Source organism: Oncorhynchus mykiss, chromosome 24 (genome assembly GCF_057628025.1).
Source record: "Oncorhynchus mykiss isolate SJ-2025 chromosome 24, ASM5762802v1, whole genome shotgun sequence".
NCBI classification, from domain to species: domain Eukaryota; kingdom Metazoa; phylum Chordata; class Actinopteri; order Salmoniformes; family Salmonidae; genus Oncorhynchus; species Oncorhynchus mykiss.
This window is the reverse complement of record NC_143045.1, coordinates 24,449,527-24,474,644: the sequence shown is the minus strand read 5'-3', so window position 1 is coordinate 24,474,644 and position 25,118 is coordinate 24,449,527. Positions and strand designations below refer to the sequence as shown.

General features: G+C 42.2%; 1 protein-coding gene and 1 long non-coding RNA gene across 3 annotated transcripts in view; one reads left to right on the top strand and one right to left on the bottom strand.

Annotated features, from left to right (window-relative positions):
• The window catches only part of LOC110504046 (serine/threonine-protein kinase ULK2), a 61,124-nt gene that overhangs the window by 12,495 nt on the left and 23,511 nt on the right, over window positions 1-25,118 (top strand). For both annotated transcript variants that reach the window (XM_021582857.3, XM_021582856.3), the window contains exons 4-14: window positions 13,793-13,825; window positions 15,648-15,684; window positions 20,818-20,991; window positions 21,478-21,551; window positions 21,703-21,804; window positions 22,065-22,123; window positions 22,228-22,310; window positions 22,426-22,476; window positions 22,620-22,708; window positions 23,123-23,291; window positions 23,570-23,624. In XM_021582857.3, coding sequence (XP_021438532.2) covers window positions 13,793-13,825; window positions 15,648-15,684; window positions 20,818-20,991; window positions 21,478-21,551; window positions 21,703-21,804; window positions 22,065-22,123; window positions 22,228-22,310; window positions 22,426-22,476; window positions 22,620-22,708; window positions 23,123-23,291; window positions 23,570-23,624 — 926 coding nt within the window. The remainder of the gene's footprint in view (window positions 1-13,792; window positions 13,826-15,647; window positions 15,685-20,817; window positions 20,992-21,477; window positions 21,552-21,702; window positions 21,805-22,064; window positions 22,124-22,227; window positions 22,311-22,425; window positions 22,477-22,619; window positions 22,709-23,122; window positions 23,292-23,569; window positions 23,625-25,118) is intronic.
• LOC110504048 (uncharacterized) lies at window positions 802-2,760 on the bottom strand. The gene is made up of 3 exons (XR_002470550.3): window positions 2,654-2,760; window positions 1,883-2,431; window positions 802-1,576 (listed from the first exon to the last, which is right to left on the bottom strand). It is a non-coding gene; the product is annotated as an uncharacterized LOC110504048 (long non-coding RNA).

The window sequence follows — 25,118 nt, the reverse complement described above, 5'->3', positions numbered from 1 at the left end:
GTGCGATTACGGGCTCAAAATGTCCAGAAACAAAGAACTTTGTTCTGAAACTCGTCAGTCTATTCTTGTTCTGAGAAAGGAAGGCTATTCCATGTGAGAAATTGCCAAGAAACTGAAGATCTTGTACAACGCTGTATACTACTCCCTTCACATAACAGTGCAAACTGGCCCTAACCAGAATAGAAAGAGGAGTTGGAGGCCCCGGTGCACAACTGAGCAAGAGGACAAGTACATTAGAGTGTCTAGTTTGAGGATCAGACGCCTCATAAGTCCTCAACTGGCAGCTTCATTAAATAGTCCCCGCAAAACACCAGTCTCAAAGTCAACAGTGAAGAGGCGACTCCGGGATGCTGGCATTCTAGACAGAGTTGCAAAGAATAAGGTCCTATGTCCCCTGTCTGTGTTTTTCCCATCTTAATCTTTACTTTTTATTTGACAGTCTGAGATATGGCTTTTTCTTTGCAACTCTGCCTAGAAGGTCCAAAAATGAAAATACTGCCCCCTAGTTATAAAAGGCTAGCTAGCTAAAGCATTTACTGCAAATTGTGTTAGCTTGCCTTGCTTATATTTGCCATGCAGTACAGATGAAGTAACATAGCTAGCTAACTATTTATTTGCTTATTGTGTATTGGAGGTTAAAAATCACTGTATGCCTTTGGATGTGTAACAAGCTACAGTATGTAGCCGATATGGTATGGACTCTAAAACTTTAGGTTCTGAACTAATATTCATACCTATCTATGAACCTCAGCTATCATAGTTTTATTGTCAAGTCTGAATGGCATTAATGAAGCCTATGGATTGAGTAGAATATAATAACTTTATTATGCCAAGGATGCAAGTCCAATATACATGTACAGTAGTTATTACCACGCATGAGATCCACACATTGTAGCCTGTACATTGAATATATTCACTGATCATGTACTCTTCCTTGGCAAATAAAGGTGCGGTTCAAGTATGAATCTCTGAGCGACATTCTTTTTCAGTCATATCCAATACCAGGTGTATCAAACTCCATTCTTTGAATGATGCTGTGTCTGTATGTATGTATTACAGTTATGCACTTCAACAGTCTTTACCGCTCCTGGGATATCAATGATTACACATTGTAACTATGCAAAAGACTAGAAACATGATTTAAGTAAAGGCTGATTTGTAAATCAGAAATACACCTATGCAAATCTAACTCCCTTCATCTACATTAATCTGAAGACACAGGATAGGTGTAGTATCTTAATGAGATACTTAATTTCAACCAGTGGAGAATGTGAAACGCTTTATTGAAAGTTCATTATCCAGGTGTTATAAATACATAATACATTCATTATAAATACAAAAAAGAGGAAGAAAGAGGTGGGGAGAGAGGTAAAACAGAGGAGCAGGGAAGACAGCATATGATTAATGAATTAGTGCCACCCTAATATTCTCTCAGTTCATCACAATTACATAGTGTCTCTAGCGGTGTCTTCTAACCAGCCTTGGACTCCCAGTCGGCCCGAAGATTATTTTAAGAGCGGGTGAGGCGGCGCTGAGGGGATTTCCTCGGGTCTTTCTCTCTCACATCAAAACATACCTACAGATGGATAGAGAGAGTGCATGATTTAGCTTAGTTTTTTTTATTCTAACACGGTCAGTCATCATAATCATCAGGAGGTGAAAAGCAAAACTGACCTTGGATCATTAACTCTGAAATACAAATAGAGATGTAGTAGTCCCAATCTAAAGCATCTCTTTAATAATACTTCCTGTATAATATAAGGATAATATGTATTACAAAACAATCATAACATTGGCTAGATCGATGCATGTTGTGCATGTGACAATAGCAGGATAGCGTCACAAATTTCAAGGATAGCGTCACAAATGAATACATAAATACCATTTGAAGCTTGATGATGACTTGATCATTTGAATCAGCTGTGTAGTGCCAAGGCACAAACAAACGTTTTGAGTCCCCAGCACCAAGACTGAAAACTGCTGCTCTTCATTGGGACCTCTTAATCTGCAGACAGGCTTTCACAGCTTTCTGTATCTGAGGACAGAAAAGCTCACAAGAAATAGACTACACACAAGTACCTGCTCTATCCAGAATAGCCTCCCCTCTCACTTTGACAGCTGGGCCTGCTATCCTTTCACCCTCCTCAGATGGCAAACAAATGTTTGCCATTATCAAGAGTGGCACTGGGGCTAAAACAATATCCTATATAGTGTGGGAGGACTGCACCTAAATAGGTTGGAGACTCAATACTAATCGAAGAGCATGCATGTATATGTCCTGACCAAAAGATGAGTCGTTGGTAGGGTTCACTTGATGTTGGAGCACAGCAAGATTCTCAGTAGACGGGGCATGGGATGTCAGGAACAATGAGCCCATTGTCAGTGTTTCCAGATTATCCTCCTGATAAAGCAGGTCCTCCACCTGCTGAATCTGGAATGCTCAAAATAAACAAATCTGTGTTAGTGATGATATAAATTTGGCATCAACGGGCTTGATAGTCCAGTGAAAATGGCTGAGTGTTTGTGGTGTAAATCTGAAAATTAGCAGCTGACATTTTAAGCATTTTTTAATTAATGCATGTGAGACAGGTTCCATGTACAACATGACGGGCACAGAGGAAGAGCGAAAAAGATCACAGAACAGTTTACTTACCTCTGGTTATGGACACTTTTGCCAACAATAAGGCTTCTACGGCCTGTTCCTCGAACAGTGAACATCTGGCAATATCCACATTTCCGACCTCTTGATCAGCTCGCACTCTGAAAGTAAAGAAAATAGCTTTTTTTTGTAGATATTAAAACAATAACTGAGATATGAACGTTCAATCTAAAGCAGCAGATGTCATTTTCAGGATACGTCAATACAGCACAGTCAGCTTAACACCAGAATGGTATTGTGGTTGTTCATTAGGTGATGGGAAATATGCATACAAATAATATACTTACAGTTAAGGTCGGAAGTTTACATACACTTATGTTGGAGTCATTAAAACTTGTTTTTCAACCACTCCACAAAGTTCTTGTTAACAAAGAATATTTTTGGCAAGTCGGTTAGGACATTACTTTGTGCATGACACGTAATTTTACCAACAATTGTTTACAGACAGATTACTTCACTGTATCACAATTCCAGTGGGTCAGAAGTTTACATGCTCTAAATTCACTGTGCCTTTAAACAGCTTGGAAAATTCCAGAAAATGATGTCATGGCTTTAGAAGTTCTGATAGGCTTATTGACATCTTTTGAGTCAATTGGAGGTGTGCCTGTAGATGTATTTCAAGGCCTACCTTCAAACTCAGTGCCTCTTTGCTTGACATCATAGAAAAAATCTAAAGATATCAGCCAAGACCTCAGATTAAACATTTTAGACCTCCACAAGTCTGGTTCATCCTTGGGAGCAATTTCCAAATGTCTGAAGGTACCACATTCATCTGTACAAACAATAGTACGCAAGTATAAACACCATGGGACCACACAGCCATCATACCGCTCAGGAAGGAGACGCGTTCTGTCTCCTAGAGATGAACGTACTGTGGTGCGAAAATTGCATATCAATCCCAGAACAACAGCAAAGAACCTTGTGAAGATGCTGGAGGAAACCGGTACATAAGTGTCTATATCTACAGTAAAACTAGTCCTAAACAGACATAACCTGAAAGGTCGCTTATCAAGGAAGAAGCCACTGCTCCAAAATGGCCATAAAAATGCCAGACCACAGTTTGCAACTGCACATGGGGACAAAGATCGTAGTTTTTGGAGAAATGTTCTCTGGTCTGATGAAACAAAAATAGAACTGTTTGGCCATAATGACCATTGTTATGTTTGGAGGATAAAGGGGAGGCTTGCAAGCCAAAGAACACCATCCCAACCGTGAAGCACGGGGGTGGCAGCATCATGTTGTGGGGGTGCGTTGCTGCAGGAGAGACTGGTGCACTTCACAAAATAGATGGCATCATGAGGGAGTAAAAGTATGTGGATATATTGAGGCAACATCTCAAGACATCAGTTAAGTTAAAGCTTGGTCGCAAATGGGTCTTCCAAATGGACAATGACCCCAAGCATACTTCCAAAGTTGTGGCAAAATGGCTTAAGGACAACAAAGTCAAGGTATTGGAGTAACCATTAAAAAGCCCTGACCTCAATCCAATAAAAAATGTGTGAGCAGAACTGAAAAAGCGTGTGCGAGCAAGGAGGCTTTACAAACCTGACTCAAACCTACACCAGCTCTGTCAGGAGGAATGGGCCAAAATTCACCCACAACTTATTGTGGGAAGCTTGTGGAAGGCCACCCAAAACGCTTGACCCAAGTTAAACAATTTAAAGGCAATGCTACCAAATACTAATTGAGTGCATGTAAACTTCTGACCCTCTGGGAATGTGATGAAAGAAATAAAAGCTGAAATAAATCATTATTTCTACTATTATTCTGACATTTCACATTCTTAAAATAAAGTGGTGATCCTAACTGACCTAAGACAGATTTTTGACTAGGATTAAATGTCAGGAATTGTGAAAAACTGAGTTTAAATGTATTTGTCTATGGTGTATGTAAACTTCTGTCTGACTTCAACTGTACCTTCCTTGAAAATCCATCTATACCGCCAAAGATGACAATGTTGTCTCTTGAAAAATAGCATTGGAATTAAAAGTGAAATGTTTAACCTGCTTCATTATTTATGTATCACCAGTTGATGAAGAACAACTCCAATTTCATACATCATTGAAAATGTGTCTACAAATAAGTAATAATAAAAAGTCAATATTACTTCTTAGATTTGATGGAGACATACATCTTAGTACCTTTGTCAATGTATGATTTGTATCAGTGTGGACGAGAGACTGGGGAGCAGGGACAGAGTATTTTTGCCGAGCAATGCAACAAAGCTGGATCATTCTGGCAATGATACCTGCACCATCTACACGCTGCAGAGACTCCCTAACTCTTCTTCATTGTACCCAATGGCCCATTGCTTGGAATCTTCCTTTGACCATTCTAAAGCCCGCATGGGACATCCTTGTCTTAATTATTGGCCCTGACTTTCTGGTCTAACACTTCATCTGACATATCAGAATAGCATTCCCTGACAGACATATTGTGACATATCTTTCATCCTTCTGTAAAAAAGCTAACCATTACACTGTCATGAAATATGATTATATATTAACTATGAATCAAATAGGACATATGAATTAATTGAATTCAACTGAAAATGGTGAGAACAGGCGTTCGTAGCTAAATGTGTTTGGTTAGCTTGAGAAGAATAATTGCATGATTTATCATTCTACAGTATGTATGTAATATAGTACAATCTTATGAACCGACACTGAATCATAGGAGCTAACTACTAGCTATGTGGAAGTTGGACGGGAGAACGCCCAGTGCTGCTTACCTGAGATTCCATCATCACACAATCCTTCGTAGGTGTCCGCTATAACTTGCTTTGTGTCGGAAAGAAAGGCTGAACAGTATTGGTTGTAGCCAAACTGACACTCCAAAAATTGCCAAAATGGAGGGTGATTGATAGCGAAATTAAATAAAGTTTTGCTCTCGACCAAAATACATCCATTTGTTGCAAGTTGGGGAGGTGGGCTAATAGCTGAACAATAGACTTTTCAACCTTTACTAGAGAATAGTCTAATAGCCAAGCTAGGTGTGAAAAACCTCCGTCATATCACAGACCAGATTTGCCCTAACGACCAAGGGGGAGTAGAGCGCATCCTCGTGGTATCTTGCTACTCAATGTAATAAAGTAATAACTTTTTCAAATAAGTTACCTTACACGTTATGTTGGCTGACAATTTGTTCGCTATGCTGTCCTTACAAACAACATAGCATATTACAGCAGTATGTACCGGTATGTTAGTTATCTACCTAACGTTAGTAGTTATACATCACTCTTGACAGTATATTAACTAGTGGCTATCTAACAACCCAATGTTTATTGACATGATTATTCGGGTGCTTTCGTAAATTCGCTCTGGCTATCTACTCCGATTTCAGAGCACTCTCATCTGAGTGTACCAGGGCAAAGCATAATGAATTAACGGGCACTCAACACCCGTTGAATATGGCGGTGTCAGTGAACATCGGCAAAAAAGCATAATTAAATTGTTTCCAGCAGCACAGTTACATTCACCAACACTCTGGTTAACACGAAAACTGCCTAACCAGCTCTGCTAGGGCGAGTGGTCTCATTTGTGTCTGGAAGTAGGTAGCATGCTAGCCAATGTTAGCTTGGGTGCTTGACTGCCGTTGTAAGGCCAGAACGCTCAAATCAACCCTACTACTCGGCCTGAACGTCCGGTGTGGGCACCGAGAGCGAAATGGTCTGAATTTACCCAGAGGGTTTTTCGGTTTTCATGGAATAGAAACACCATAATATTAATCAAATGAATTAAGCAATGGAAGACTATCAAGCGCTTTTCAAAGATGGCCTCTGGTGGTCAAATTAGCACTAACTTGCATTAACAGAAAAAATGGCTGACAATTAGAAAATGTGCTACAGAATGCTGCAGCAGCCCGCAAGGTGTGCTGCAGTATGACACACCTTTTAAAGGAGCACCCACTAACACAATGTGGGGAAAGTAAAGCGGCCTGAATACTTTCCGAATACACTGTACATCAAACTCATGATTTCCATGTGTTTAATGCCACTCCATTTGCTCCGTTCCAGCCATTAATATGAGTCATCCTCCCCTCAGCAGCCTCCACTGAGTTAGAAACTCACACCCAGCACACTCAAATCTCCCACGCACACATATACTGCTTTCACATTGGATTTAAGGTATATTGCTTGTTAAAAAAAAAATTGAATAATGTGGGCAATATTTATTTGACTCCCCTTACAACTAGGCCCATTTTTACCAAATGTTTGCCTGCATGCACCTTGTATACCTCTCGTGTGCATGCCAAGGACAAGTGTTGGTGGTGTGCAGATGTGGGTGGGGGTCTATTTTAATAAATCCATTGAGAATATACATCATCAAAAATATAAACGTAACATGCAACAATTTCAAAGGTCTTGAAATAAATGTATCTATGAATTTCACATGACTGGAAATACAGAATGCATCTGTTGGTCCCAGATACCTTGTAAAAAATATTTTAAAAAGTAGGGGAGTGGATCAGAAAACCAGTCAGTATCTGATGTGACAACCATTTGTCTCATGCGGCGCGACACATCTTATTTGCATAGAGTTGATTGTGGTCTGTGGAATGTTGTCCCACTCCTCTTCAATGGCTTTACAAAGTTGGTGCTTATTGGCGGGAACTGAAACACGCTGTTGTACACATCGTCCCAGAGCATACCAAACATGCTCAATGAGTGAGTATGTAGGCCATTGAAGAACTGGGACATTTTCAGCTTCCAGGAATTGTGTACAGATCCTTGCGATATTGTCCGTGCATTATCATGCTGAAACATGAGGTGATGGCAGGGAATGAATGGCACGACAATGGGCCTCAGGATCTCGTCACGGTATCTCTGTGCATTCAAATTGCCATCGATAAAATGCAATTGTGTTCATTGTCTGTATGTTATGCCTGTCCATATCAAAACCCCACCGCTGCCATGGGGCACTCTGTTTGCAACGTTTACATCAGCAAACTGCTCGCCCACATGGCACCATGCATATGGCCTGCGGTTGTGAGGCCGGTTGGATGTATTGCCAAATTCTCTAAAACAACATTGGAGGCGGCATATGGCAGACAAATGAACATTCAATTCTTTGGCATCCGCTCTGGGGACATTCCTGCAGTCAGCATGCTAATGTACGCTCCCTTAAAACTTAAGACATCTGTGGCATTGTGTTGTGTGACAAAACTGCACATTTTAGTGGCCTTTTATTGTGCCCAGCACAAGGTGCACCCGTGTAGTGATCATGCTGTTTAATCAGCTTCTTGAGAAATAAGCATTTTGTGCATATGGAATATTTCTGGGATCTTTTATTTCAGCTAATGAAACATGGGACCAACACTTTACATGTTGCGTTTATATTTTTATTCAAAGCAAATCCTTCCACTTTGTTAAGGAGCATGTGTAGGTTCTTCATCATGATACCGATAGAAAATAATAGCAATCCTATTTTCAAAAGCATGTGAGTCTGGTGTATATATTTCACAACCTATGCAGGCTTTTGGAGTTGCCTATACGCGAATGAGCAAACTAATAGGCTTACTGTTGATTTAGGCTACGTTATTGCATGCTAAATGTTTCTGATCAGTGATAGATTAGCAAACGAATAGATTCGTTTTACCACCTCCACTTACAGTATTTGCCCAGACAGAAACCAATTAACCAAATAGCCTATGCAGACAGATTCAGTTGAACAAAATCACATTGATTGATTATCAGACAAGCCAGTGGAGTTGCAGGCTTTTGGTTGGGAGTTGACCTAGGCTACTAAGCGACTGCAAGTGAAGAGCAAAATAATCCACTTGTTAAACTACATAACATGGCAAAATGTTGGAATAAATGAGCCAACTAGACAAGATGACCATGAGCATCACTCACCTCAATTTAGTTAACAGCCTAATTGTAGTCTAACCAATATTCAATCTGACAGATTGATTCATCAAGATGAGCCCCTTTGCTTGCAAGAGTTTAAGAGCGTAAGGTGTGCTAATGCCGCCTCAGCATTATGGCTATGTTTCATACTAAGCCATAGGCAGAACTTTATTGAAATAATTGTTATTTATTTGTTATTTAACCCTTTATTTTACCAGGTAAGTTGACTGAGAATACATTCTTATTTACAGCGACTAGGTCGTTTGGCGTAAATTAAAGTTTAGGTTTTGATACCGGCAATACCTTTTCATATATAAAGAAAAGCTGACTGGATGGTAGAGTATAATACTGTAGGTCTTAGAACAGCTGATGGGATGGTAGAGTATAATACTGTAGGTCTTAGAACAGCTGATGGGATGGTAGAGTATAATACTGTAGGTCTTAGAACAGCTGATGGGATGGTAGAGTATAATACTGTAGGTCTTAGAACAGCTGATGGGATGGTAGAGTATAATACTGTAGGTCTTAGAACAGCTGATGGGATGGTAGAGTATAATACTGTAGGTCTTAGAACAGCTGATGGGATGGTAGAGTATAATACTGTAGGTCTTAGAACAGCTGATGGGATGGTAGAGTATAATACTGTTGGTCTTAGAACAGCTGACTGGATGGTAGAGTATAATACTGTAGGTCTTAGAACAGCTGATGGGATGGTAGAGTATAATACTGTAGGTCTTAGAACAGCTGATGGGATGGTAGAGTATAATACTGTAGGTCTTAGAACAGCTGATGGGATGGTAGAGTATAATACTGTAGGTCTTAGAACAGCTGATGGGATGGTAGAGTATAATACTGTAGGTCTTAGAACAGCTGATGGGATGGTAGAGTATAATACTGTAGGTCTTAGAACAGCTGACTGGATGGTAGAGTATAATACTGTAGGTCTTAGAACAGCTGATGGGATGGTAGAGTATAATACTGTAGGTCTTAGAACAGCTGATGGGATGGTAGAGTATAATACTGTAGGTCTTAGAACAGCTGATGGGATGGTAGAGTATAATACTGTAGGTCTTAGAACAGCTGATGGGATGGTAGAGTATAATACTGTAGGTCTTAGAACAGCTGACTGGATGGTAGAGTATAATACTGTAGGTCTTAGAACAGCTGATGGGATGGTAGAGTATAATACTGTAGGTCTTAGAACAGCTGACTGGATGGTAGAGTATAATACTGTAGGTCTTAGAACAGCTAATGGGATGGTAGAGTATAATACTGTAGGTCTTAGAACAGCTGATGGGATGGTAGAGTATAATACTGTAGGTCTTAGAACAGCTGATGGGATGGTAGAGTATAATACTGTAGGTCTTAGAACAGCTGACTGGATGGTAGAGTATAATACTGTAGGTCTTAGAACAGCTGATGGGATGGTAGAGTATAATACTGTAGGTCTTAGAACAGCTGATGGGATGGTAGAGTATAATACTGTAGGTCTTAGAACAGCTGATGGGATGGTAGAGTATAATACTGTAGGTCTTAGAACAGCTGATGGGATGGTAGAGTATAATACTGTAGGTCTTAGAACAGCTGATGGGATGGTAGAGTATAATACTGTAGGTCTTAGAACAGCTGATGGGATGGTAGAGTATAATACTGTAGGTCTTAGAACAGCTGATGGGATGGTAGAGTATAATACTGTAGGTCTTAGAACAGCTGATGGGATGGTAGAGTATAATACTGTAGGTCTTAGAACAGCTGATGGGATGGTAGAGTATAATACTGTAGGTCTTAGAACAGCTGATGGGATGGTAGAGTATAATACTGTAGGTCTTAGAACAGCTGATGGGATGGTAGAGTATAATACTGTAGGTCTTAGAACAGCTGATGGGATGGTAGAGTATAATACTGTAGGTCTTAGAACAGCTGATGGGATGGTAGAGTATAATACTGTAGGTCTTAGAACAGCTGATGGGATGGTAGAGTATAATACTGTAGGTCTTAGAACAGCTGATGGGATGGTAGAGTATAATACTGTTGGTCTTAGAACAGCTGACTGGATGGTAGAGTATAATACTGTAGGTCTTAGAACAGCTGACGGGATGGTAGAGTATAATACTGTAGGTCTTAGAACAGCTGATGGGATGGTAGAGTATAATACTGTAGGTCTTAGAACAGCTGATGGGATGGTAGAGTATAATACTGTAGGTCTTAGAACAGCTGACGGGATGGTAGTGTATAATACTGTAGGTCTTAGAACAGCTGGGGGTAGTTTGTGTGCGCTTTGTTTGCCCCGAGAGAGGGAAAATGATTTAGCTTTGTGTTATTTGACAAACACACACACACACTCAAGTATATTTGGTTATAGGATTTTTACTTTCCATATGTACCAAGCAAGGAGAAAGTGTTGTGCTAGAGGCTTCTAATTTCATTATGCTTTTCTGACAACAGTCTGAGTCAATATTTTCCTAACATTCTTCATTGTACAGGTCTGTCTTGTCTTGGTCTAAGGAGAGGGATACGTCTTATTGCTATTATAAACTGGTTACCAACGTAATTAGAGCAGTAAAAAGTTGTGTTTTGTCATACCCGTGGTATACGGTCTGATATACCATGGCTTTCAGCCAATCAGCATTCAGGGCTGATTTGAGCCCTGAATGCTGATTGGCTGAAAGCCATGGTATATCAGACCGTATACCCGTGGTATGACAAAACACAACTTTTTACTGCTCTAATTACGTTGGTAACCAGTTTCTAATAGCAATAAGGCACCTCGGGGGTTTGTGATATATGGCCAATATACCACGGCTAAGGGCTGTGTCCAGGCACTCTTCGTTGCGTCGTGCATAAGAACAGCCCTGAGCTGTGGTATATTGGCCATATACCACACACCTTTTTACCTTATTGCTTAATTAATCACCACAGTGTGTCTCATAGTGTGTGACACAGCTATGTATCTAGCGTGCAGTAATATTAGACTAGGCAAGATTCTTGGTTCTCAGAATGCTAAGGATTACTCTGAATTTGCGTAACAGATGTGTGCCGAGTGGATTTCCAGTCCACATATAGAACCCTATTCTCTAATGTCCTCAACAATTTTAAACTGAGCCCAGCCGGCCCTCTCTCTTCTCCCGCTGTTACCTTACGCCCCTTCATTCTTATGTAGCCCAGGACACAGTCTACCGTGTGACGCAACAAACAGGATAGACACACTAAGAATATGCTGTTGTTTTGGCCCGGCTCTAGAGTTGTGTTGGCATTCTGAACATTTCTGTGAGGTGGAGGGCTGAAGCGGTGGGAAATGGTTGGGGGATGTTTTGAGTTTCCCTCAAGACAACATTTCTTTGAACTGATATAGTACTGTTCCTTCTAGTGTTTTCTGGAAGAGCATCGCTCAAAGCTTGTTTGTGGCATAACTCTGACTGGATCGCCTCGTGACTCAGTGTTTTTAGAAGGATTGTGAAATGCTTTTATAAGTGGAATATGTATGCTTGCGTGAGGGGCTGCTGATGTTGGATAGCAGGAAGCATAATTGTTTATGCTTCTGTTTTTAGTTGTGGTGTATTCCTTTGGGGAAGATGGGTCATGTAGAATAACCCTGTTGGCAGTTGGTCTTGTGTGTCTGTCCAAGGTCCATCAATTCTTTAACAGATAGTGTTTTGTGTCACAGCACATTCTGACTCATTTGGTGTCTCCTCTCTTGTGGTAAATGTGTTGATAATAACAGCTGTAACCAAACACTGCCTTAGAAAATACTGAATGCCACTTAGTCTAGATTTGGACCATGGAAGAGGTTTTGGATGGATTTTATGGTGGCATAGACAGTTCATTGTACATTGTCAACCTACTGAGGGCTGGAGGTTAAAGGGGGTGACGCTGTCCTGTATTTGTACCTCTCACGTATCAATTACCCTCCAGGACAGTGTCCAGCCTGGCCAACACCCTCTTCTTTCCTGTCCTCCCATTCTTCCTCTCCCAGTCCCCATCAACCAGTATAGAGCAGGGTCTGAAAACAGCTCGTTATGTAATCTTCCCCAGGCCAAGACCAGCCACCACAAACACACACACACACACACACACACCGACCGACCAGAATCCCATTATCCTAGTATCCACAGCAACGCGCCAATGGGATTGGCCAGGGAGGAGGGGAGCCCAGCCAATAAGCCTGGTGCAGGCTGACAGGTCAGCAGATAGGAAGGAGCTGAAGTGGAATTAATGGGTGGCTGTTGTGGTTGCTCTCTATCTGGAAACCTTGGCTGAGAGACCATTAGAGCCAGAGAGTAATGCAATCCAGTAACTGACTAGTGTGGCAGTTGGTAGTCCAGGAATTGATTTTGAGACGCATTGATTTGTTAGTACGGTACACAGAAAATAATGCCATGAAGTATATTTGAACTCTTACGCTCCTTAGAAAGGAAAGAAGCATTTCATGTGACAGGCTGTTTCTCTTAAATTTGTCACAAGAAATACTTCTGGATCTAATCATAGATGGCCTACTTAGAATGGCACTGAATGGATTGGAAAATGTGTGACGACAATTGTGTTGTTGATGTTGTTGATGAGAACTTGATGCACACGCCAAGATGCTTGATCTGCCATATGCTGCAGTACCATCAACCTGACACCACACACACATGCGCAAACACACACCCAAACACTCTCCCAAATACATGTGAGCTTGTTTAACCTGGAAGCCTGCTTGGGTTACTTTGGCTCCTGTCCAGCATCTTCTTTGCTCCTGCATCACCATGTTGACAAGGTGGCTCCTATATCTGTCACCTTGCCCAATTCCCTTGAACCCAATATCCCGAACACATGCACACCCCAACAACCTCCACTTGGACCTGTTGTGTAATAAACTCCATTCCTCTCCCCTCAAAAATGTAGACTGTAGCACGACACAGCTTGGAGGTGAGGGGTTCACTAAGGACGGCATGTTTTCTTGAGGGGCGCTAATTTGATCTTAACCTCATGTAAGTCGCACAGAATGAGATGGAGGATGAGGGTGTCAATGTGTCTAGATTGGAGCCAGGTATTGTACTGTACGGATCCAATCCAGATCAGTGGATCAGTTATGCTATGGGCTTCAGTTCATGCTGGGTGGCAAAGGAATCCTATTGTATATAGTGTACACATATGATCCATCTATACAGTATATGTTGGCTATATCTGTCTGCGCCATACATACATGTCAGTCTGTGTGACAAAGCTGTTCCTCTATGTAGTGGATGTGACAGGTGTTGTGAGAGAGATGATCACTCTAACCCATGTTCTCTCCTGTCTTCCAGGAAACTCCCAATTCTGTGTTCCTGGTCATGGAGGTAGGTGGAGTGTCACACTCTCAGCATGCAACCTCTTCTGCCGAGCTGCCTGTAGGCTACCAGGGTCTCTGCCTTTGTGTTGATACCTCTCCCCTCTCTCTCTCTGTCTGTCTTACTCTGCTTAATTACCCGCCCCTCCCCCATGCTCTCTCTCTCCCTTCCCCCATACTCTCTCTCCTTTCCCCCATGTTCTCTCTCCACATGCCACATGTAATTTCCTCAGTCCTATGAGAGGCTGCAAACCCAGTGTGCTCCTGTCCTCACTCTGCCTCTCCCCTCCCCCTTCTTCTTTCTCTCTCCCTCTCATTGCTCAAGACCTAAAAATTCCACAAACCGCCTGAAGGAAAGAAACTAACTATATGATACCTTAAGTAAAAATATACCTGTACACCTACACCCCAATTTCCAGGAATTATTTTATCCAGGAGCAAAACATTGTTAATTTGCTTTATATTTAGCCCTGCAATACTTATTCTGCCCCTTCTCATATTCTTGCTGTTGTTAAGCTAACCGGCTGTGCAAGGTGTCATGGGACCCTAGTACCTGTTACCTTGGCCTGCCTGGGGTGTTCTAGCTTGTTGTAGATACCGCTGTGTTCTGAGAGCCACACTGACACTAACGAGGCGGGGTCTCCTGGCACAGGAGAAGAAACAGACATAAATCTGGCTTTGGTCTTCTAGTTAGCAGGCTGCTTAATCAATGTATCAGAGAGATGAGCATAGATAGCATCGGCAGTAGGCTAGCATGGATGTTAATCTGCCTGGTGTTTTCCAGACTGCTTGTTTTGCCTAGTAAAAAAGGCTTGTTTTACTCCGGTTAAAGGAGGGATCAGATTAATTATTACTTATTAAGCAGTCAGTGCTCAGGGCTCATTCTCCAGCATTTTGGCACCGGTAGGAACACATTGAAAAGGAAACTTTTAGGGGAAACACTGCCGTTTCAGCTGCAACATTGACTCTCTGTATGAAACAAAGCAATCTACGTTATTAATATGCAGTATGTTAGGTGTGCCTCATAAATTATTCTCCTCACACGGAAAACAAATCATGGCAGCCCATAACCTTACAACAATCAACGTGGGCACCCCCATAAGAGTTAAATATATGCATATTACCTTAGCATTATGTGGTTATGGTGGACCCCTAAGAATGTCTTATTTAAACTCTGCTCAATGCCTCTGCTGCTTGCAGTAAACTGATTGGAATGCACACAGAGCATGTCTCTCCCTCCATCCATGTGTCAATATAAGGATCTCAGCTGTAATTGATTTCCCTGTACAAAGGCTAAAAAACATGGTGTGGTAATAAACTGAACTGGAGTCAGATCCTATCGGTCACTGATAAGGCAGAGGCTCTTTAAGGCCAGATCAAACCAATGCTTTGATCAGAGGAAGCTCTGGTAACCAACATGATTTAATTGGTGGTTCAACTGACAGAACTGGAAATGGTGGACAGACGTGGGGTAGATGCTAGCTCACATTTTCCTACCACCTAGCTGCCCTCTTTCTCCTCCACTTTCTTTCCCCTTCTCCCTCATACCTTTTCTCTAACTCTCTCACTAACTCTCTCTGTCTTTCTTGGACTCCTCTCCTTTCCATTCTCTGTGTTGACTAATGCCAGGATTAATAGAGACTGTCAGTACTGATAACAGCACAGCCACTCATCAGATTAATTGATGAGACCCATCGTTATCTGGGCTTTGTGGTCACATACAACACACGCATGTACGCACACACACACACACAGCTTGATACTGTTAATCCGTGTTGTTCTTACACAGCCTGCTAATAGAATGGTTTTGTTTGTCTTGTTCCTCCCCACAGTACTGCAACGGTGGCGATCTGGCTGACTATCTGCAAGGTAAGCATCGCGCTAATCTCAACACACACTGGGTATTATTCATCAAAACAAAGTAACTAGCAGTGGAGAGGAGGGTGTGTGTGTGTGTGTGTGTGTGTGTGTGTGTGTGTATGTGTGTGTGTGTGTGTGTGTGTGTGTGTGTGTGTGTGTGTGTGTGTGTGTTCGTTCCCTATGCAAGGGAGTGCTGTGTGTAGGAGCCACCACAGTGTTATGACACAATGGGTTCTTTCTTTAGCACCGAGGTCAGCACAGCTCTGACGCAAGTCTAGAAATGTGCAATATCAAAGGTCACTCATCTCTCATAATGCTTCCCAAGAAAGCACTGTCATTGAAAGCAATGTCATTGACTTTAATGATATAGCAGTTCATAGCTGTGAAATGCATAACACACACACCTGCCTCCCTGTGATATCAACAAAAGATTGTCACATACACGTGTTTAGCAGATATTATTGTGGGTGTAGCGAAAAGTTTGTGTTTCTAGCTCCAACAGTGCAGTAATATCTAACAAGTAATATCTAACAATACACACAATTTCAAGTAAAGGAATGGAATTAAGAATATATAAATGTTTGGACGAGCAATGTCAGAGCGGCACAGACTAAGATACAGTAGAATAGGATAGAATACAGTATATACATAAGATGAGTAATGCAAAATATGTAAACATTGTTAAAGTGATTTGTGTTCCAATTATTAAAGTGGCCAGTGATTTCAAGTCTATGTATATAGGGCAGCAGCCTCTAATGTGCTAGTGTGGCTATTTAACAATATGATGGCCTTCAGATAGAAGCTGTTTTTCAGTCTCTCGGTCCCACCTTTGATGCACCTGTACTGACCTCGCCTTCTGGATGATAGCGCGGTGAACAGGCAGTGGTTCGGTTAGTTGTTGTCCTTGATGATCTTTTTGGCCTTCCTGTGACATTGGGTACTGTAGGTGTCCTGAAGGGTAAGTAGTTTGCCCCCGGTGCTGCGTTGGGCAGACCGCACCACCATCTGGAGAGCCCTGCGGTTGCGGGAGGTGCAGTTGCCGTACCTGGCAGTGATACAGCCCGACAGGAAGCTCTCTATTGTGTGTCTGTAGAGGTCTGTGAGGGTTTTAGGTGCCAAGCAAAATTTCTTCAGCCTCCAGAGGTTGAAGAGGCGCTGTTACACCTTCTTCACCACACTGTCTGTGTGCGTGGACCATTTCAGTTTGTCCGTGATGTGTACGCCGAGGAACTTTAAGCTTTCCACCTTCTCCACTGCGGTCCCATTGATGTAGATAGGGGGATGCTCCCTCTGCTGTTTCCTGAAGTCCACGATCATCTCCGTAGTTTTGTTGAATGTAGAGTGAGAGGTTATTTTCCTGGCACCACACTTCCAGGGCCTTCACCTCCTCCCTGTAGGCTGTCTCATCATTGTTGGTAATCAGGCCTACTACTGTTGTGTCGTCTGAAAACTTGGTGATTGAGTTGGAGGCGTGCGTGGCCATGGAGTCGTGGGTGAACAGGGAGTACAGGATGGGGCTGAGCATGCATCGTTGTGGGGCCCGTGTTGAGGATCAGCGAAGTGGAGATGTTGTTTCCTACCTTCACTACCTGGGGCGGCCTATCAAGAAGTCCAGGACCCAGTTGCACAGGGCGGGCTTCAAACCCAGGGCCTCAAACTTAATGATGAGCTTGGAGGGTACTATGGTGTTGATTGCTGAGCTATAGTCAATGAACAGCATTCTTACATAGGTATTCCTCTTGTCCAGTTGGGATACGGCAGTGTGCAGTGCGATGACGATTGCATCGTCTGTGGATCTATTGGTGCGGTAAGCATATTGAAGTGGGTCTAGGGTGTCAGGTGAAGTAGAGGTGATATTATCCTTGACTTGTCTCTCAGAAGTGAGTGCTATGGGGCGATAGTCATTTAGTTCAGTTACTTTTGCTTTCTTGGGTACAGCAACAGTGGTGGACATGTTGAAGCAGGTGAGGACAGCAGACTGGGATAGGGAGAGATTGAATATGTCCGTAAACACTCTAGCCAGCTGGTCTGTGCATGCTCTGAAGACGCGGCTAGGGATGCTGTCTGGGCCGGCAACCCTGCGAGGGTTAACACATTTAAATGTCTTACTCACATCGGCCACAGAGAAGGAGAGGCCACGGTCCTTGGTAGCAAGCGACGTCGGTGGCACTGTGTTATCCTCAAGGTGGGCGAAGAAGTTGTTTTGCTTGTCCGGAATCAAGACGTCGGTGTCTGCGACATGGCTGCTTTTCTTTTTGTAATCCGTGATTGTCTGTAGAACCTGCCACATACGTCTCATGTTTGAGCTGTTGAATTGTGACTCCACTTTGTCTCTGTACTGACGTTTTGCCTGTTTGATTGCCTTACGGAGGGAATAACTACACTGTTTGTATTCTGTCATATTCCCAGTCACCTTGCCATGATTAAATGTGATGGTTCGCGATTAGGGTTCCTGGTTAGGGTTGGTTTTAATAGTCACAGTGGGTACAACATATCCTATACACTTCCTGATGAACTCAGTCATGGATCATGTTTGCATATGTGCAGTAACTACTCATTCCAGAGTTTTCTTTATGTTTTACTATTTTCTATATTGTAGACATCACAACTTTGAAATACCACATGGAATCATGTAGTAAACATGTTTAGTCCCTGATTTAATGTGTGTAAGCACGGTTAGATTTAATCATGGAAACTGGCCACTTTAGACAATGCCACTTCATATAATGTTTATATTCATTTTTTTTTTTTTTTTTTTTTTTTACACCTTTATTTAATCTTTAGTCAATTGAGAACACATTCTTATTTTCAATGACGGCCTAGGAATGGTGGGTTAACTGCCTAGTTCAGGGGCAGTTAACCCCTTGTCGGCTCGGGGGATTCAATCTTGCAACCTTACAGTTAACTAGTCCAACGCAATAACGACTGCCTCTCTCTCGTTGCACTCCACAAGGAGACTGACTGCCTGTTACGCAAATGCAGTAAGCCAACGTAAGTTGCTAGCTAGCAGTAAACTTATCTTATAAAAAACAATCAATCATAATCACTAGTTAACTACACATGGTTGATGATATTACTAGATATTATCTAGCGCGTCCTGTGTTGCATATAATCTGACTGAGCATACAAACATACAAGTATCTAAGTATCTGACTGAGCGGTGGTAGGCAGAAGCAGGCGCGTAAACATTCATTCAAACAGCACTTTCGTGCATTTTGCCAGCAGCTCTTCGTTGTGCGTCAAGCATTGCGCTGTTTATGACTTCAAACCTATCAACTCCCGAGATGAGGCTGGTGTAACCGAAGTGAAATGGCTGGCTAGTTAGCGCGCGCTAATAGCGTTTCAAACTTTACTCCCTCTGAGCCTTGGGGTGGTTGTTTCCTTTGCTCTGCATGGGTAACGCTGCTTCGATGGTGGCTGTTGTCGTTGTGTTGCTGGTTCGAGCCCAGGGAGGAGTGAGGAGAGGGACGGAAGCTATACTGTTACACTGGCAATACTAAAGTGCCTATAAGAACATCCAATAGTCAAAGGTTAATGAAATACAAATGGTATAGAGGGAAATAGTCCTATAATAACTACAACCTAAAACTTCTTACATGGGAATATTGAACTCATGTTAAAAGGAACCAACAGCTTTCATATGTTCTCATGTTTTGAGCAAGGAACTGAAACGTTAGCTTTCTTACATAGCACATATTGCACTTTTACTTTCTTCTCCAACACTTTGTTTTTGCATTATTTAAACCAAATTGTACATGTTTCATTATCTACTTGAGGCTAAATTGATTTCATTGATGTATTATATTAAGTTGAAGTAAGTGTTAATTCAGTATTGTTGTAATTGTCATTATTACAAATACATTTTTTTTATTTTTAAATCGGCCGATTTATCGGTATCGGCTTTTTTGGTCCTCCAATAATCTGTATCGGTATCGGCGTTGAAAAATCATAATCGGTCGACCTCTATTTTACATACCCTAGATTACTTATCTCATATGTATATACTGTACTCGATACCATCCACTGCATCTTGCCTATGCCGTTCTATACCATCACTCATTCATATATTTTTTTAATGTACATATTCTTATAAATTCCTTTACACTTGTGTGTATAAGGTAGTTGTTGTGAAATTGTTAGGTTAGATTACTTGTTAGATATTACTGCATGGTCGGAACTAGAAGCACAAGCATTTCGCTACACTCGCATTAACGTCTGCTAACCATGTGTTGGTGACAAATAAAATTGAATTTGATATGATCCATTGTGACCATAATGGTTTGGTTTACCCAGGAATCCTCTTAGCTAGCAGCTCACTGGATTAGCTAATGTTGTCGTTTCACTGCAACCAGTACATAGCAGGGACCAGATACACTCCACTGCCTGACCTCATATGCTAGCTAACATTCACTGTTAATACTTCTAATACTTAGGCTGCTAGTGTTCAAACAATTACTACCCTAATCAGTTGTGCTTGCATAAAAGATGTAGACTACTTGCAGAATAAGCATTTTGTGCAGGTTGCTTTCCCTTGAATTCAGGGTGCAGTTGAAGGGGTGCAACTTTCACCCCCCCCCCCCCCCCCCCACACGCACACACACACTCTGCATTTTTGTTCCCCCCAGTTCTATCATTCAAATGTGATACAAAACTATTCAACGGTGTGCTTTAGGACCATGTGGACGCCTCCTAGCGGGCGGGTAGGCTGTTTGAGTCCCATGTGACTTAGTTGGTTGAACGTGGCGCTTACAACGTCGGAGTTGTGGGCTTCGTTTCCCACAGGGGAAAAGTATGAAAATGTATGCACTCACTACTGTAAGTCGCTCTAGATAAGAGCGTCTGCTAAATTACTAAAATGGAAATATAAAAATGGAAATGCAGGTTAATGATCAGTGTGGGTAAAAAGTTGTATCTGTGGCCTCTAGGCTGGTGCATGGTGGATGGGTAATGTCCTTTATAGAGATTTCAGTGTACTATGGGTAATGTAGTTTTGTATAGATAAAATATGCTAATAGCCAGTGTGGATGTAGTATTCTTTTACCACTGCATCCCTGGTCTTCATACATTATGTGCCAATACATTTGTACTGTATAATGAAGGATTGTGGGTAAGTGGTTTTTCCCTCCTCTCTGCTCTCCCTAGCCAAGGGGACACTGAGAGAAGACACTCTGAGGGTGTTCCTCCAGCAGATAGCAGCAGCAATGAGGATCCTTAACAGTAAAGGCATCATCCACCGAGACCTGAAACCACAGAACATCCTGCTGTCATACACCAGCCGCAAGAGATCCAGCATCCACGGCATCCGCATCAAAATAGGTGACTGAACAACCCAGCCCCTCAAATACAACACACACACACTCAGCTACAACTAAGCTAAACCTTCAAAAAGACAACTATCCCTTCAATTCTGTATATAGTGTTATTTCTGTATATACACAACTTCATAATGTTTATACGAAATAAATACTGTTTATACTGTAAATATAGAGATGGCCTATCTATGAACTGTTAGCCATCATATGATTTGTCTGATTGTGTCACACAAGTGTCATATATCATGTATCAAAATGCACCACAATGATAGCTAGCTAAGGTCATGGTTAGTTGTTTTGAACCTCACAGCTATATTTAGTATGCACAATGCTATTCCCAGAAGGTGTGGTGACTCATGTTGTGTGTTGAGTGCCCAATTGTCTAGTGTCTGAGAGGCTTGGGAATAGGAGTTGTGACACTCTGACAATAGTTGTTATTAATAAGATAGACACAGCCAGACAGACTGACTGATGGACTTCTCTCTTTCAGCTGACTTTGGCTTCGCACGATATCTCCAGAGCAACATGATGGCTGCCACACTGTGTGGCTCCCCCATGTACATGGTGAGTGGATGCGGGTTATTGTTTGTTGTGTGTGTAAGGGTGTTGTGTCTAAGTCTCTTGTTCTCCTGTGACAACAGCTTTGCTTACTCAGCAACCTGCAACTGGAACGGTCCTTTCAGAGCATGACCTCTAACCTCTGTCCTCTAACCAGGCCCCGGAAGTGATCATGTCTCAGAACTATGATGCCAAGGCAGACATGTGGAGCATTGGGACGGTCGTCTACCAGTGTCTCGTAGGGAAGCCACCTTTCCAGGTAGGATGGAGAGAGGGAGTTGATATGGGGCATTTTTTTTTCCTCACACAAAGCAGAATTAAACTGTGTGAAGAAAATAGCACATGCCTGTGCAAGAAAAATGTCAGCCATGGTGTGCATTTATAGATGTAGTATACAAACACTCTGTTCTCTCTCTCTCTCTCTCTCTCTCTCTCTCTCTCTCTCTCTCTCTCTCTCTCTCTCTCTCTCTTTCTCTCTTTCTCTCTTTCTCTCTCTCTCTCTCTCTCTCTCTCTCTCAGGCCAACAGTCCCCAGGACCTGAGGATGTTCTATGAGAAGAACAAGTCGCTGCTGCCCATGTAAGTGATAGGATTGAAGAATTATTAACTATCTGATCGAGGCCATTTGGGCTGAAAAGTCATGTTTTTAACCGGAACGTGTTGTCTGTGCCTCTATTACCCAGCATCCCGAGGGAGACGTCTCCTCCCCTTGGCAACCTGTTGCTAGGCCTGCTGCAGAGGAACCAGAAGGATAGGATGGACTTCGGTCAGTTCTGACGCCACTTCCCTTCTAGAAAGGAAATTATTTAAAACATAATGTTTGTTATCCATCAATTGGATATTATTTCTCTAACATTCACACTTCTGTCTTGTTGTTTCAGATGCATTTTTCAGCCATCCTTTCTTAGATCCAGTGTCTGCCATCAAAAAATGTGAGTTGGAAGATGAGAACTTCCTTCATCAATAACAGGGAAAAATACATGTTGTGGTATCATAGCTGTATTGTGAGATGGCGTTAATGTTGAGAACACTTAGGTCTTGTGTGAAAATGTGTATTTGTATGTTTCTTCTCCAGCATGTCCTGTTCCAGTACCCAACTGCCCTAGCGCTGTGACCGACATCACCTGTGGCAGCTCGCCCTCTGTTCGCTACAACTCCCCTGCCGTAAGTTAATCATGACTGCCTAGACACCTCATAGTTGCATTCCACAACAAGTGGGTTTATCTGTACCTCAAGGCATAGCACCATACCTCAACACTGAGCACTGAAGAATCCAGACTTTGTACAGTAGCTCTGTGGGAAAATGGACAAACTGAGTTTCGCAGGGATGTACTTTTTCTCTCTGTCCACTGTGATTGCATTATTCTGACAGTCTAGATAGCTCAGTCTGGCTCTAATTGAATTGTACAGCCCAAACCCTCTCTCACTGAGATTAATCCTCTTGCTTTCTTTCTCTTGCCCTACGCTCCTCACATTCACTCACACACACACACACGGTCGTACACACACACACATTGTCGTATGCACACACACACCTTTTGCTCACTACAACACACACATACCCCTTCCCTTCTTCAGTCTCTCCCAGACATGCAGACGTTACCTGAGGACTGTCTGTCATCGCCCCCCCTGGGCCCTACAAACTACCTGCAGCTGTCTAAGGAGTCTGGAGGAAGCACGAGCAGCAAGAACTCTTCCAGCGACACGGATGACTTTGTCCTGGTGCCACACCTCTCCACAGAGTCTTGTGAGTCTGCAGGAACACACACACACACACACACACACACACACTGAAGACTTGCTACTCCTTATTACACTAATTAGGCCTACTGGCAGCACTTCTCTTACACTAAGCACCTGCTATAAAACACACATACTGAGCACCTGCTCACACTTTTGACACAGACAGTTGACCAAATAGACACATTTTGAGTGGCGGTATAGGTAGTCAGTTAATTCACTAATGTGGCATGGTTTCTAATTATTGTCTGGTTCGCTCACTTCCCTTTCCCTCCTCTTCCTCAGATGACCAGCCAATGGGAGCAGTGGGGCGTCGGGCGTCCGCAGAGTGGTGTGGAGGGTGAGTGTAACGTCATCAATCTTAACATATTGTTATTGTCTGATTTGGGCCGGCCACCATCTGAAAGGAGCATAAACCCTGTCCCTGCACTTCCTCTACATATTAGAGAATACCAGAACACTAAAGAACTCCCAGGAGCACAATATCTAGATGACCTGACCTGGTTCCTCTGTTGACTCCCCTGGGCTTGACCGTGTTGCTCCAATGAAATCGATAATTTTTTCACTGTTGCATCATAGAAATGTAACCTAAACTCAGAGATGATTAACAAACAGTCTGTTTGTGTCCCTAAGCTGGGATATTTCAGGATATTTCCACTGTCCGACAATTTTTTATGTATTAGATCAATTTGATTTATAGCACATTGGACAGATCTAATAATGGTTGACACAAAACATAACACAATACTTATGTGTGGTGAAATGATCAACGTTAAAAACCGACTGAATAGCTGATGGAAAAATTAACCAGTCTGATGTGCATGCTGCTATTTCAGCCCCAGATATTGTGTGTGTGTGTGTGTGTGTGTGCTGTGAATGAGCTCTGCATGAGTAAGTCATTCTTTCTACTCCACATGGACATGTCTATGTAGAACACTACATAAAACATGCTACATCTCAGTGTGTCTGTTAGTGTGCACAGCAGCTGTGTTTTATACTCCTTAGTCATGAACAACATGCTATTTGTCTCGGAAAGCAATATATCAGTCTTCCATTTCTATGAAGCTATGTCAATGCCTAAATAAGGCATTTTGTGCATGTCAAAATTGTGTAGACATCTCAGATAAACGGCTACTGTGTATAGGTCAGTTACATCCTGAACCACCCAGACGAGGCAGGCCTGTGGTATAAGAATAGATCTCTTACACACACACACAGGAAATCACTTTGTGCAAATGTGACTGTTGTTGTCGCGGCATCTTAAATGACTGTCACACACACGCACACACATGCGCACACACACACACAGAAAGCAGAGGCACAAACACCACTTCCTTGTCTCGTGTGACCCCCACACACTCTCTGTGTTTGTAAATAGCCTGCAGCAAGACACTCCCCATGTTCCTCTCCCTGTTTCTCTCTTTGTAAACAGCCTCCAGTAATACTGTTTTCTATCACTCGGTTTCTCTCTTTGTAAACAGCCTCCAGTAATACTGTTTTCTATCACTCGGTTTCTCTCTTTGTAAACAGCCTCCAGTAATACTGTTTTCTATCACTCGGTTTCTCTCTTTGTAAACAGCCTCTAGTAATACTGTTTTCTATCGTTCGGTTTCTCTCTTTGTAAACAGCCTCCAGTAATACTGTTTTCTATCACTCGGTTTCTCTCTTTGTAAACAGCCTCTAGTAATACTGTTTTCTATCGTTCGGTTTCTCTCTTTGTAAACAGCCTCCAGTAATACTGTTTTCTATCACTCGGTTTCTCTCTTTGTAAACAGCCTCCAGTAATACTGTTTTCTATCACTCGGTTTCTCTCTTTGTAAACAGCCTCCAGTAA